At 48.5% G+C, this 13,864-nt stretch overlaps 5 protein-coding genes across 5 annotated transcripts; 4 read left to right on the top strand and 1 right to left on the bottom strand.

Annotated features, from left to right (window-relative positions):
* Positions 1–168: 168 nt before the first annotated feature.
* On the bottom strand, positions 169–849 carry DEU56DRAFT_483312 (uncharacterized protein). The gene has a single exon (XM_041346443.1). The coding sequence runs from the start codon at positions 828–830 to the stop codon at positions 276–278; it is 555 nt and encodes a 184-aa protein (XP_041213860.1). The 5' UTR covers positions 831–849; the 3' UTR covers positions 169–275.
* Positions 850–2,571: 1,722 nt separating this feature from the next.
* On the top strand, positions 2,572–3,960 carry DEU56DRAFT_483290 (uncharacterized protein). Its single transcript, XM_041346442.1, has 5 exons — positions 2,572–3,129; positions 3,186–3,242; positions 3,293–3,417; positions 3,468–3,691; positions 3,745–3,960. The coding sequence occupies exons 1-5, from the start codon at positions 2,765–2,767 to the stop codon at positions 3,823–3,825; spliced, it is 852 nt and encodes a 283-aa protein (XP_041213859.1). The 5' UTR covers positions 2,572–2,764; the 3' UTR covers positions 3,826–3,960.
* Positions 3,961–4,054: 94 nt separating this feature from the next.
* DEU56DRAFT_775246 (Saccharopine dehydrogenase-domain-containing protein) lies at positions 4,055–5,975 on the top strand. Its single transcript, XM_041351644.1, has 7 exons — positions 4,055–4,144; positions 4,199–4,526; positions 4,579–4,847; positions 4,898–5,196; positions 5,260–5,315; positions 5,372–5,499; positions 5,557–5,975. Exons 1-7 carry the CDS (start codon positions 4,114–4,116, stop codon positions 5,745–5,747), a joined length of 1,302 nt encoding a protein of 433 aa, XP_041213858.1. The 5' UTR covers positions 4,055–4,113; the 3' UTR covers positions 5,748–5,975.
* Positions 5,976–7,532: 1,557 nt separating this feature from the next.
* On the top strand, positions 7,533–8,657 carry DEU56DRAFT_483192 (uncharacterized protein). Its single transcript, XM_041346440.1, has 2 exons — positions 7,533–8,541; positions 8,598–8,657. The coding sequence occupies exon 1, from the start codon at positions 7,884–7,886 to the stop codon at positions 8,520–8,522; it is 639 nt and encodes a 212-aa protein (XP_041213857.1). The 5' UTR covers positions 7,533–7,883; the 3' UTR covers positions 8,523–8,541; positions 8,598–8,657.
* A 3,586-nt stretch (positions 8,658–12,243) lies between these two features.
* On the top strand, positions 12,244–13,633 carry DEU56DRAFT_775227 (uncharacterized protein). Its single transcript, XM_041351643.1, has 3 exons — positions 12,244–12,327; positions 12,377–12,466; positions 12,520–13,633. The coding sequence occupies exons 1-3, from the start codon at positions 12,266–12,268 to the stop codon at positions 13,478–13,480; spliced, it is 1,113 nt and encodes a 370-aa protein (XP_041213856.1). The 5' UTR covers positions 12,244–12,265; the 3' UTR covers positions 13,481–13,633.
* The last annotated feature ends 231 nt before the right edge of the window (positions 13,634–13,864 follow it).

Raw genomic sequence — 13,864 nt, 5'->3', positions numbered from 1 at the left:
GTTGCACACGCTCAGGGTTCCTAAAGCAAGTGGATGTAGGAATATCAATAGCACACACCATATTATAATATGCTAGAACATGTAAGTTGTCTCAATAATCTATTAGGGGAAGGGTCGGGTTCAATCATGACCGGTGTGACCGGTGGACCCACGACCGTAACACATGTAAGGAACCACAAATATTAGCCAACGCTGTCCGTGTGGCATATATAGAATCATCGTTCGCTTGAAATGATGACCCACCAAACTCGCCAAGCAATTAATGTGAGGTTTGATTAGAACTCGACCCCTTCGGAAACATTCACCTCCTGCGCTTCCGGGCCTCTTTCAACTGTAGCAACACCATGCCTGCAGGATTTCACGCGTTCGAAATGCCTCGCAGAGGCATCATCGCGAGATAGCTTGGTGCGACACACCGAGCAGCGCCATTTCATCTTGAGATGGGTGACGATGAGATGTCGGACAACGTTCTCTCTCTTCATTTCCTTGCCACAGCCGCCCCAGCGACAAGGGACCTGCCTCTGACTTTGTGCCACGTGTGTCCTGTGCCACCTCTGTATATGCCTTGCAAATCGCGTGCGATCGCCCATAACGTGCATGCCGCATTCCTGCCCGTTGTGCGTCCAGCGACAGAGATAAGCGACAACAATACCGCCATTAATATTCCTGGCCTCTCTGACATCTTCTTCATCGAGGACAAACCCATTGCAGCGCAGAGCTTTTGTGGGCCTATCGGCATAACTCGACCACGAGGCCCTGCGTCTCTGGAGCGGTGATTGGGAAGCAGGTTCATAGCTAGCTAGCCCCGTACCAGCCGTCTGTGGACTCATTCTAGCTGTTTCATCTTGCCGAGAGACTGTACATCGAAGTGCACTTCCATGTCGAAGGGTCGATGGCGTTGGTCTCGATTGGAGGGAAGGATATTGAAAGACAGCGGTCGCGGAGCTACCCACAGCCTCTACTTGAGGACACCACGAGATGGTGGGTGGTACTTGCGCCAGTGACGGCGGACTTCCTTGCAGCATTGCAGTCCTGTGGTCTTCATGCAAGACTTCCCGTCCCAACAATGAACGTACGGTCTCGGTATGGACTGGTCCATGCACAGACCACATGAAAGAGCTGCTAGCTACCACGTGGGAAGGCGGTGAATGGGTCAATGTAGATGAATTGTGAGCAAATGACTCGAGTTCCGGGCGGGGAGTTGCAGAGGCACTGGTCGACCAGGCACCGTCAGTAGTCTGAGAAATCGGGATTGTTGACACTATAGTGCCAGCTTCCCCTGGTAGGCTAAAATCATCGTGCCTCAATGTACCATAATCAATGAATGGGTCGCCCTGAAAATTCTGATGGCTTCTCGCGAAAAAAGAATCATTGTCAGGCGGTATTATCCCGGGTCCACTGTTCTTACTCATGAGGGGGTGCATACACAAAGAGGAATACTGCTACTCACGGTGCGGTAACCGCATTTATGTGCGAGGTGGTGGAGCTAAACAACGGTATCAATAAGCCGAAGGACTAGCTAGACAACAAAGAGACCTAGCGTACGATAAACATGGTTCAACACTGAAAATAGGCGAAGATCTTGGGGGGTTCAGAGACGTCGTCTCCTGCATGGATGAATGATGGAACGTTTCTCGACCGCTGCGAGAATGCATGATGAGCAACTCAAGGAGGTAATAAGCTGCTGGGTAATCAAGGCGTACTAGTAGGAGTCAGAGAAAGATCTGTCTGGGAATTCGAAAGACATGGGGATAGCAACGTGGTTTTGAGTTTCAAAACACCACTAATGAGTAGTACTTGCTTGTGAGCCAAAGTGGTCAAGAAGGAGCGTTTTATACTCGTAAGGATGTGGTTTCTAGGCCGCACTCTGTGATATTTGAAATGTCAAAGAAGCACGATTTGGCCCACTCTGTGTATACGTATACTTCACCTTCCTGTACGGAAATGCCAGGCAGGAGGTTCATCCATTATGTTTTCCACTAGTAATACGCAAACACCCAGGCAGCCAATTCAGTCTTATTGTGGGGACATGAAGCGACTTCCAATAAGACGAAGCTGTAACCAGTGTAATCCGATGAGACTGTACGCAAGACTGCGAGCGATCGGTGCATAAAGTTTAATTGTGGTGAAAGCCAGATGTGACGCACAGGAGGTTCATAACGGCCATTTGACATGCCTACAAAATATGAAATGGGAGGTCTGCCACGCCGGGATCACGTTGTTAAAGCCGAGGCGTAATGCCTCCACGTGATGACATATGTCAGTCTGGCTCGTACTATTCCAACAGTAGCCGGATGATAGGCAGCACAGCAAGTACATCATTCAGGAGGTGACGGCCATTCGTGAGAAGCCTCGAGTTTACAGGAGAATAAGCTGTGAAGGAAGTGGCAAAGCGCCCACCGATATGACAGCGTCCGAGCGATGGAGAACCCAAAAGAGATGAAGCGGGAATAAGACTGGTTCTTCGCGTAGAGTGCCGAGCTTGACAGTCGTTGCACGAATAAGAATTTCGTCCCTTCTAAAATCGTGGACGTTGTTTGGCAAAAGCTTTTGATCCAAACAACCGCAGCGGGATTGTGGCTGCAACGTTCTCACGCTCCTCCTCGAACCACTTCATCAGGTGAACGAGTTAAGATCTTGTGTGGAAAACCCATGGCCTCAAATCAAGCTCGGAGGAGTCGAAGCCGGTCTAGAAGCCAGGATAGAATCTCTACCTATGACAGGAGAATTGCGAGGGACAGAGAGTCCTTCGTAGCAGACAGACATGCTTCTGGACCTGGCCATAGCCGACGTTTGGGAATGGATACCGAAAGAGGCGCACCCCGTCGGTCACGATCCCCCCTTCGATCACGTAGGCGCTCAAGATCACGGTCTCGTAGCCCCAGACATAAGCGCCAATGGCCAAGGTCTCGCTCCCGCTCCCGTGGCCCCGAGCGCTCGCACTCTAGAGAAAGGCATGAACGTCCCAAAGAGAGAGAAAAACACAAACAGAAACGTTCACGCTCCCGTTCAAGTTCTGTATCAAGTTTGTCGGACACTGATTCGGAGCGAAGGCGTCGTAAGAAGAAAGACAAGCACCGCAGTCGTGAGGAGAAGAGGGAAAGAAAGAGAGAAAAGAAAGAAAAGAAAGTGAGTAGTCCTAAGAATTATGACCATAAGCGAACCCGTTTCTCGCAGAAGAAAAGGCATGGGACTGCCTCTGGTGCTCAGTGGGGAAAATACGGAATTATCAGTGAAACCGAGTCAGTTCAATTATAACAGCCGCGGCCGTATGGCTAATTTTGCTCCCTAGCTTCTACAACAAGACCCAGGAATTTCGCACATGGCTTCTGGAAGAGCGCAAGATTAACCCGGAGTCCATATCCAAGGACCAGGAGCGCAAAGAATTCGCTGTTTTTATTGAAGATTATAACACTGGTGCGTGACATTTAGATAGCTCTTTGCCGATATTGTTCAGCGTTTGGTAGCAACCCTCCCTCATGAAAAATATTATCACATGGAGGCATATGAACGACGAATGACGTCGTTACGAGCCGGCGAGTTTGTTCCACCGGCGGAAGACTCCTATGATCCCGAGGCTGATTTACGGGCCCACTCTTTACGACACAAGAAAACGCCCGCCGAGCACGAAAGTTACTTGAGCAAGGAAGAGCTTATGGAGTTGAGGAAGGTTCAAAGTGAGAGAGTTGAGGTAAGTCATTTGCAATATGGACTGCGTTAGGATATCAATATCATCTTCATTAGGTTGGGAAGATGAAACTCTTGGGTATGGAAGTGAAACAAAATATGGGGGTTCGGATGGATAGAACCATGTTTGATGATTGATTGGTACTATGTAGAGGCTATCCTAACTTCTCCCAAGTTTCAATACAATGTGTACATCTTTGCTGTATCCTGCAAGCGGTCGAGACGTCCGACTACAGGACACAGGATGAAGACAGACCACACTCTTAAGTATATGATACAAGTTTCAATGAAGCAAAACAACTCGGTATCAATATGCTTAGAAGGTTGCAACCGGCTTAATTAGGAATTTTCCAACAACTGTATATAATATATATCCTTCAAGCACCCGCGAAGCTTTGCAATATTAATTCCCTGTTTCTTGCCATCATGGTCGACATAGTTGTTCTCGGGGCGACAGGTATGGCTACACATGTAATTGTCAATCAGCAGCTCACTGACGGTCTGAGTCAAGGCTATACTGGTCGCCTTATAGCTCGGTACCTCGCTACGCATCCGCAACGTTCGTCCTTCACGTTTGGTCTTGCCGCAAGGTCGCAGTCAGCACTCGAGGGCGTTTTTCGAGGACTCAATCTCTCGACAGACGATGTACCCGCATTCACCGTGGACGTTACGAAACCAAGTGACGTAAGCGCTGTGGTACAACAGGCCAGGGTTGTGATTAACACCATTGGCCCATACTGGCGGTGGGGAACTTCTGTTGTCCGAGCTTGTGTGCATCATGGGAAACATTACGTGGACTTGACAGGGGAGCCCCACTGGGTAAAGGATATTATCTTTGAGTATGTGGATGCCTATGCCGATTTTGAGAAGTACCAACGTGACTACTTTTAGACTCGATTACGCAGCTCTCAAGTCAGGTTCAATTGTGGTCCCTTGTTGCGGGTTAGACTCAGTACCTTCTGATGTTCTCGCATTCATCGCGAACAAGACACTGAAATCCTTCGGTGGGCCGTCTGCCACAATCGACCTCTCCACTTCGGCGTGGGAGCTTGGTGGTGCTAGTATCTCAGGAGGCACTTTCTCTACCATCCTCACTGCATTGGAAGACGTTCCAAAACAAACAATGCTAGCGTCAGGGCGGGATTTTGCGTTGAGCCCAGGTTTATTTCACAGCATTCAAGTATGCGATGGTGGCTGACTTCAAGTTCAGTGAAAGGACCCCGTTCTCCTCGGCCTCGTATGCTTTATAACTTGCCATACTCTGATCCACCCGTATACGGAGCGTGGTATTTCATGGTACTCGCCAATCGCCAGGTCGTACAGCGCTCGTGGGGCCTGTTTGAACTCGCATGCCGTGCCAACCATCACGATGTGGCTGCTGTCGCTCAATCATCCTACGGTCCGAATTTCAAGTACGAGGAATTCGTAGTTCAGCGAAGTGCACTCTATGCCGTGATGTATTCAACCATATTCTCTGCGATAGCAGGATTACTTGTCCTCTTCCTGCCTGTCAGTCATCCCCTCCCCGTCATCATAGCTGAGGAAATGACCGCGTGTGGATGACTTTAACAGGTGAGATGGTTCGCCCAAAGAATAATGCCCAGTCCTGGTGAAGGCCCCTCTGAGAAGTGAGCGCAAAATAATTTATTGATATTGCAACTACCTCATGTCATCCCATACGCAGACAACTCCAGACTGGCTCTCTCGAAATCACCAACATTACTACGTCCAGTCCGAACTCCAAAGGAGAAAAGATCGTTGTACGAAGTATTTTTCGGGGTCGAGGTGACCCTGGTTACCTCCTATCATCCAGTGAGCTTCATATATTCTCCCAGTGAACCACTCATTAGCCGTTCTTTCAACTTTTAGTCATTATTTCAGAATGCGCGCTAGCGCTGGCTTTGGATGGTGCAACCTTACCTCAAATAAGCAAAAGTGGTGGCGTCTTGACTCCTATGACCGCTTTTGGAGACATTCTCATTGAGAGGTTGAGGAGATCAGGTCGTATCGATGTTGAAAGTGAGTTGTTAGTCGGGACGGAGCCACGTAAGACACGTTGAACATGGACTCTTATCGTCATCATTTTGTCGTCTTACGAGTGTTCCTTCGACCGACGCTCATCTTCATTATTTTCTATCATCTCCAAAATCACACTTATTTATACCTCGTATAACTTGCCAAGGCCCAGTGCGTCTTATGATCAATCGGGTTTTGCCGTTCTACATCCATCTGGGAGACCCCCTAGCATTTGAGTAAACTTGTTGCAGAGAGCATATTTCTACAAAGGGTCATTGTTCCCAGTAATATGCTCCAATGCTGCGCTCAATCTGCATCACAGGCACGTGTAGACTGCTTAAAAGCTTCTTTGATATCGCAGCTGTGTTAAAGCTGCGACTCCCAAGAGATGAAACAATGGTAATTGGCAACCTTGATCGAACACAATCATGCAGATCCGAAGATCCCCCAGATGTATATATAAACTTTTACCCGTAGTATACAAACATTTTGTAGGGATGTCAGAACAGAAGTTCGAAGGGTGTTATGGAGGTGCTACTGCGGAGGAATCAACAACGAGTGCAACCACGGACAGGGGAGCCTGGTCGGCAGCCGCTTTCCACCGCCACTAGACGGTCGGTTTTTTCGCCAGCAGCTTTACCTCTTGCCCCGGGTGTGTACTTCTATTGAGCTCCAACACGAGTGAACCCTGCTGAAGATCATGATAATTCGGTAGTCTTGATATCAGACAATGGTACTTACACTTGACCCAGGAGATGTTTTTTTTGTTGGATTGCGTGTTAAATATTCGGTGGAGACAATGCGAAAGGATTAGAGTTATTGTGCTGTCACGGATGTAAGCGCTCTTAGTGAAGAGTAATATGAACTTCATACTCACCCTGGAGTGAACATGCGTATGTTTGGGATCAAGTGACATCTTGTGGCGCTTGCGAAAGGGCGACAACCTTCAGTGATTTGACTCTAAGGAAACCCCGCGCGGGAGTAGAAATATCAACCACACATCCGCGGGGCGTAACCATTTGAGCAAAGAGCTTGGTTGTCATTCTCAAAGTTGCGGAAGAAAAAGGCTCGGTCGCCCATTGCGCGCTATTCGGCTGCTGCAGTGGTTTGCTATCAAACGAAGAGAGGCTCGGACTAGGAACGAGGGAGAAACTCAGTCATCGATTGGAGGACTTGAGTAGATTATTCGACAGGGAGAGGAATTAATACGCTGATTGAAACGGAGAATCAAAGGTGAACGTGAACGTGTATGAAGCATGTTACGAGGAGCGATTGTGTATGTAAAAGAAAAGTATGAGTACGTGCGAGAGTGACGTTGAGAGTCATATCTTGGTATTTGCGCGGTGGCATGTGAATCGTTAAAATGTGAACGAGTCTTGGGCGATGCTTGCTTCGAACATCGATTGTGATACCAATGGTTTCGAGTCGGAGGCACATCGCAGAATGCCAGTAGGGCTCTTGATCTTTTCGATGACATTGCTCTCACGGTCGAGCATCAAGCAACTGTACGTGTTTTGGCGATGATCTCTCACTAAGAATTCCACCATTGCGGCGTCCATCTGAAACGATTTTCGCGATTTCTTTTGAATCTGTCAAGAAATTTACAAGCAGTGAGTGTCACATGCCCCGCCATTTGCGAATGGCAAGCCCGATAAGATGATGACTCGATTACACATACGGACGGACCCAGCTGATGCGCATTATTATCATTGCACTCAAAATGGATCTATGTGGATGTCTCTTGGTTACGCTCATGGCGCGTTGGCTAAGCCAGACCGGCCGGTATGTCTGTTTTAGTGGTGATTAGTCGGAAACCACGGCGTGATTGCGCACTACTACACCTGGGACCCTTCCAAGGAGAACACCATTCCTGGTAACTCTACGCGTATCCAAACCGCCAGCCACAGCCATCCAGTAGAGAAACCATGACCGCCAACGCCTACGAGACCTGGGACCCTCCCAAGAGTCCAATTATTGCTGGCACCGTGCCACCACCCTACCAGCTGGCGGGGACAGTGGTAGATAAAAGGTGTCCGGTCCAAGTATACAAAGCACCTACATCCTATGGCGAACCAGCCGCTGTCCAGCGATAACCAGCTTCAAGACCTCGATAGGTGAGCTACTTCGCACTGAACGTATCCTTAAGAGGGGTTGAGTATTTTTTCGATAGCAGTGTAGCTATGGCAGACATACTGACCACGGGAAGTTATGAAGCGGGCGATGGCACACTACTTGTCTTCCAGGAGGAGGTGCGTATATTACTGTGGCGAGGGATAATTTCAGCCAAACGTTTCTTGCAGGACGAGGGGCTGGCCATGTTTCTCTACGAGAAGTTCTTCCGCCACGGTCCTCCTCAACCAGAGATTTCAGAAACAGCCGCTCTGCAAGCATTTGATGAATACTTCACAAATCTTCTCTCTAACGAGGTCAGCTCGGGTGCTGAGGATCACCCAGAGCCCTCCCAGCCCCCTGATGATCCCGTGGAGAATGTCCCAGACGATATGCAACGATGTCACTGGATGAATGAGGCCACACATCAAAAGTGTCCTGCCCTAGTTTCTAAAGGTCTAAAATCAATGCTCTCGCACCTGAACAGGGCGCACGGCGTTAGTGGATCGGAGAAAATTCAAAAGGAGTGCAAGTGGGCTGTACTGCGCTCGGGCTCCGAATCCGCATGCGGGACGACATTCCAACGTCGCAATATACCTCGTCATGTGGCGAAGCACCTGGGTTTGCGCTGGCTCTGCAAACTATGCGGCAAAAGCTTTGCCCGCTCAGATCTTTTGAAGCCTCATGTACGTAAGGATCACGAACGCTAAAATTGCACAGCTGTTTTAGGTGAGCACTTTAAACATCATATAGAGCAGTCGAACTTACTCGATGATCACTAATAGCCAGGTTTTATCGTATACCAAACGCATGCCTCTACATGTAATTAGTGACGCCCTTGCTCACTATGTACCAACGTACCATTCTCCGTCGCTTAAATATAATAGCCTATTTGAAACTGCTTATGATTTCAGAACGTGTTTGAAAGCCGAATCACCCTCAGTGATTCAATAGACGCGAGAACACCGAGCTCGAGATGATCTACAATGACCTAAACCCAACGTCGGTGGAAATAGAAGATACAGATCCCTGACCACATCGGTGGTAGAAAACAGTTTCTTGACCGCACGAGGTTGTACGACGCGACATATCTGAAGAGGACGATGAGGGTTCAAGCGTTTACGAATGAAGATGTCTAGGATCGGATGACTGAGCGTTGAGATGTAGGTCTATCAAAGCCGCAGCTGCGCATACCTCGCAGCATTGGTTGAGTTTGCCATGCACTCCGGTGGGTTGCTCACTTCAAGGGTCGTGATTTGTGAAAGGTTGAAACCTAGCGGCATTTGACTGTGACTCCGACGGACGTGGCCCTGTCACATGCATGCCATTAATCATTAATTATATTGCCATGCATACCGTAGGTATGCACACCCAGGCCGTTGTATTGCTCGGTTGCTCGGTCTCAGCCTGAAGATATGAAAAGCTTGGATGACGGTCGATGGCCTGGGAGTGGATCATCAAGAAAAAATTTGCCATATCTCCTCGTCCTCGACTACTTTTGAAGGGCAAATGGCATGAATTCAAATCACTGGAGCTGAGTTGTCACATCATCAATACCACAGTACCATGCGTCAGTAACCAGTGCTGAGTGAAGGCAGAAACTTTCGAGGAATCCTGTATGAAAATGCGGCGCCACTAAATCCAATGATCCAAGGACCCACTGGCTGCCATTCAAGTGTACGCACAAACTGACAGGTTCCTGCTGGTTCAACACCATCATCATCACGCGGTGGTGACACATATTGACAGCCTGCCCCAGCATGTGTGTATAGCGTGTTCTTCTATGTCTAATGACATCACTGATTATTTGGATAGTCTCCTGTCGCTGCCCAAAGGTGCAATGCCATCATGTGGCCCCTGCTCAGTGCGTCAATCTCACTAGTAGTAGAACTGAAGAACGAAAAAAGCATCAGCGGATCAGAATGAAATGGCCACTGAAAAACTGCACCAAAATTCACATGGCACCTCCATCTCAAGGGTCAACGTCACTGTCGGTGTCCTCAGGCCGTGGACCACCATGCGTGAGCCACGCGAGCTTTCTCAGCCTACGGCGTTCTTCCTGGGCCTTCACCTGGTTCCGCGTCGGTATCTTCTTCTTTTTGACAACCTTTGTGGTATGAAGTCTCACCTACAAGCCTACGGCGACTTTCAAAGACGCTGGACCACGGGGTACCCGGTATCAGGACCTTGGCCAATTGACGAGGTTCTCATGTGAGACCCCTGGTCGCTCGCTCTCTGATCAACAGCGTAGCAGCACTACAACGGCCCCACCACAACACCGACGGAACATGCAGCCGTCCGTCCTCGTGGATACGACATGACTCCTGCTCTGTAACTGGATGAGTTATAGCCACCCATAGAAGAAATGAGACTATAATCAATACAGCTGACCACCGATTAGTATCAGGTCTGGGATGTATGTGAGGCGCCAACGAATCTGTACCACTCAGTGGGGAGGTAAAGACGCTATATAAACTCGAAAGCCACAGGCGCTTTGCCAAGTGCCGCCAGAATCAACCTGAGTCTTTTTTTCCCGTGGATCAAGGGTTCATGCCGTGAATACATTCAAGTTGAGTTATATTTTGTGATGGGAGTTCCTGTAACTGAAAGACGTGCCGGTCGGTTTTCCAAGTAATGCAGGCGCTTACAACTGAGAATGGGTCACACAGACTATGTACTCTACTCTACTCGCATGCTGCTCGACACCAAATCGTCTGAATGCGGACGGTTTGCTTAATGTATTTTTGTTTGTCAACTTCGACGGGTGTCACCCTTCTCCAGGCGCCCGACCCATTGACGCCATGCAGTAAACCCTACGACACGATAACCAAACGCAACGCCGCTCTCGACAATACTCCACCGGCGATGGGCTTTTTTGAGTCATTATTTAGTGTCCGCTGGGCCCTTGCCCTATGGTAAACAGTACGTGCTATGTCTTACTGATGGCTTAGGAACTGCAACTCATGATCTGCCTTTTTTGTCTTCCACCTTCGTAGTCTTTCCACGGGGCTTCTAGTAGTTGATGGAGGTATGATGGTGGCCGGTTCATACCTCTATCGGCTGTGCAGGCTATCAGCGGCCTACAAATAGAGCTATAGTACTGACCCACTTTGTTGCCCACTTCCCATGATCCTACAATAGCCTGAAAGTTATCTCAAAAATGCTTGCCTCATCTTTCCACCACCATGCCATTCCGTAACAATGTATGGATCAACAGTTGCAAGGCTATCAATGCTTTGATCCTGGCTCGTCTCTTGTTGATTCGCTTCGCTTGCAAGAAATGAATTCAGTACTTCGAAACCAGTTGCACGGCAAAGTGGCATTTTTTTCTTTGTCTCTTTCGTCGGGTTCTCGCGAGTGAATTGTGTAGAGTTCTTGCTTGCAAGTAACTACAACTCGCGATTTCCCTTGTGTTGTCCTGGTTTCCGAGCAGATGTGTTCATTCTTCGATCGAGCTTCTACTACAAGTGCATTTCCCCGCTCTCCATATCATGTCTACTCCTCAATTGTAAGGTTTATCTTCTCGCTGTGTTCTTCTCGGTTGTATTACGTGTCTTGTGACACTGCCAACGGAAGTATTGATGATTCCAACTTCTATTATGTAATGGCTTATTTATTATTGGCGTTGGCAGGGCATCATAATGAAAAGCCAACGCCGGCCAACCAACGTGGCTTGACCGCCATCACAATGCCATTCCATGGCCATGGCTTGCATGACCCTGCATGTCTCTCACTATGCCATTACCCAATTAGGTCTATGGCCTTCATGGAAGCCAGTCATGCGGTGTGATCTCCGCCAGCCATGGCAAGCCCATCAAACTATCGATGGGAACGGGGAATGGCGTTAAAGGCATGTTATCCAAATTCTAACATGGCATAACATGGCGTGTGGGACTCTTGCTCTATGTGTAGGTAATCCAGGTCCTCACTATACCCGTTACACTGTCAATTAGGATGGCCACCACGCACTGCATCGAAATGGGCCTGGCTTCAATGTGACAACGAGCGATTGGCAGTCTTTTCACGACATATGACTTGGCCTGATGCAGGAGTCGGACCATTTGCTCGTCCAACTCGTAGCCTGATATCGCCTAGTACCCTACACTCAGCGGTCAAAGCTGGTGTGGGTGCTAGGTAATGCTGAACACCATTGGATCGGGCCCAAACCCCGAAGTTTCATAATCGGTTAAGCTTCCGAAAGAAGCCAAATTTGAACTTTCAGGATTATTATTAGCTTGGTCATATTGCATTATGGCCAAGGTTCCACGTTTCAGATGATCGAGGTATTGGTTGGGCCACCATCGGGAAAGATGCAGGCCAAACGCTTCTTGGGAAGTTCCCGCAGGCCAGCCAGCCATGGCCATTAATATTCCATCTGATGCCGCTCCAGGATATAAAATGCTGTTGGCAGGTAATCGCTGGGTTGTCCGTATTTTCCAGACACAGCCAAAAAATGTCGACCAACACACTCCCCTGCTTGTCTCGTAGACTCAAAGCCCTTGTAATATCGATCAGGTATGAGCACTTGCACTTTCAGAATGATCTGGTCCTATATCCTTTTCAGTCACGCTGAAAGACAGGGACAACCAAACGCATGTCTTTGCTATCCTATGTGGCAATTCATTCTGGACCAATTACAGTTACCCCATCATGGGTTCGTGTGGTTTCTGGCCTATGCGCAAATGTTTACTGAGGAGTTCTTTGCAGGTCATCTCTTCCTGACATTCAATGTCATAGATCGCACTCCAACACTGCCAGTGAATGGATACCGCACGATGATTCGTATTTGAACATGTTCAACACACCAACGGACACTGTGGAGGCTCCTGTCTCTGCATGGGATGCAGGATCGCCCATCGTTAGCTATGGTCCATCTCCTATGCCCGATTTCGTTCATCACCAGCATCCCCTTCCAATCATCCCTCTTGGTCCAGACAACGGAACGAATCTACTTTATCATAGTGAGCTCGACCATATGGAGGGTTTCAACCTCGACTCGTCGCCTTTGCCCGTTTTTTACGATGGCTTTCCTCCCGATCCCAATATGACCCACTCTGTGGATTATGTTTCACCCCAGATATGGGACCCCCATGCTCTCCCGCAGTCATCCGACACTTCATCTTCTAACAGGAGTGTAACTTGTGATTATTCATGGGCGAACGAGCAATCCTACAATTATTCTGGCAGACCCTTATCCCACGACATCCAACCTCACGCGCAGAACTCTAACAATGTCTATCTACCTAATTTTTGTGATGGGGCTGATCTTCCTTCGCCTACATCGACATTGTCGGAGTTTTCGTCGTTGGTGGACGATTTTTTTGAAGACCGTTCATGCCGCTGGGGTGGATCATGCAGTTCACTTCTGACTGTCGACAAGTCAGAAGTGGCGAAGCACCTCCAAACGAATCACGGTGTCAAACCTGGCGGTGACAAAGATAAAATGCCGTGCAGCTGGGACGGCTGCGACAGGGTCATGAAGAAGGAGAGCATATCGCGGCACATAGTCGCGGTGCATTTGAGCGACAAAACAGAGTGCACTAGTTGTGGAAAGCAGTTTGCTCGATTGGATTCCAAGCTGCGTCATTTGAAGAACTCAAAACGAGAGTGCAGAGAACCCGAATCTCATGATAGTCGCGTCAAACGCCGTCGCTTGTCGTTGCCATGATTTTACTGTCAGACGTTCCTGCAGTAGGATAATTCTGCCATGTATATGTTCGTTTGTGTTTTTGTCACTCTAACTATATAAATTTACTGTAATTCTGCGTCGAGTTCGACGGCGGACTGACAGATCGCCAATGAAGAGATATGAGTGAGGGGGATGTATTCACTGAGGGTACAAAAGGGTAAGGTAAGGCTTTCATATGTAAGCCAGTGGCAGTACTTCGGAACGGGTAAAGGGTAGGTTCGTAGCTGGTAGTACAAAGGGGATTCCGTAGCTAGCAGAATAACATTCCTTACATTGCGGACGCACCCATATACTACTCAATTCAATATGCAGACGATTGAACTAAGCTTAACGATCAACACCACGACCAAATCCGAGAAATTA

Source organism: Suillus clintonianus (assembly GCF_016758775.1).
Source record: "Suillus clintonianus strain FC179 chromosome Unknown DEU56scaffold_6, whole genome shotgun sequence".
Classification (NCBI taxonomy): Eukaryota; Fungi; Basidiomycota; class Agaricomycetes; order Boletales; family Suillaceae; genus Suillus; species Suillus clintonianus.
Note: the sequence above shows the minus strand (reverse complement) of the source record. Positions and strands in the feature narration are given on the sequence as shown.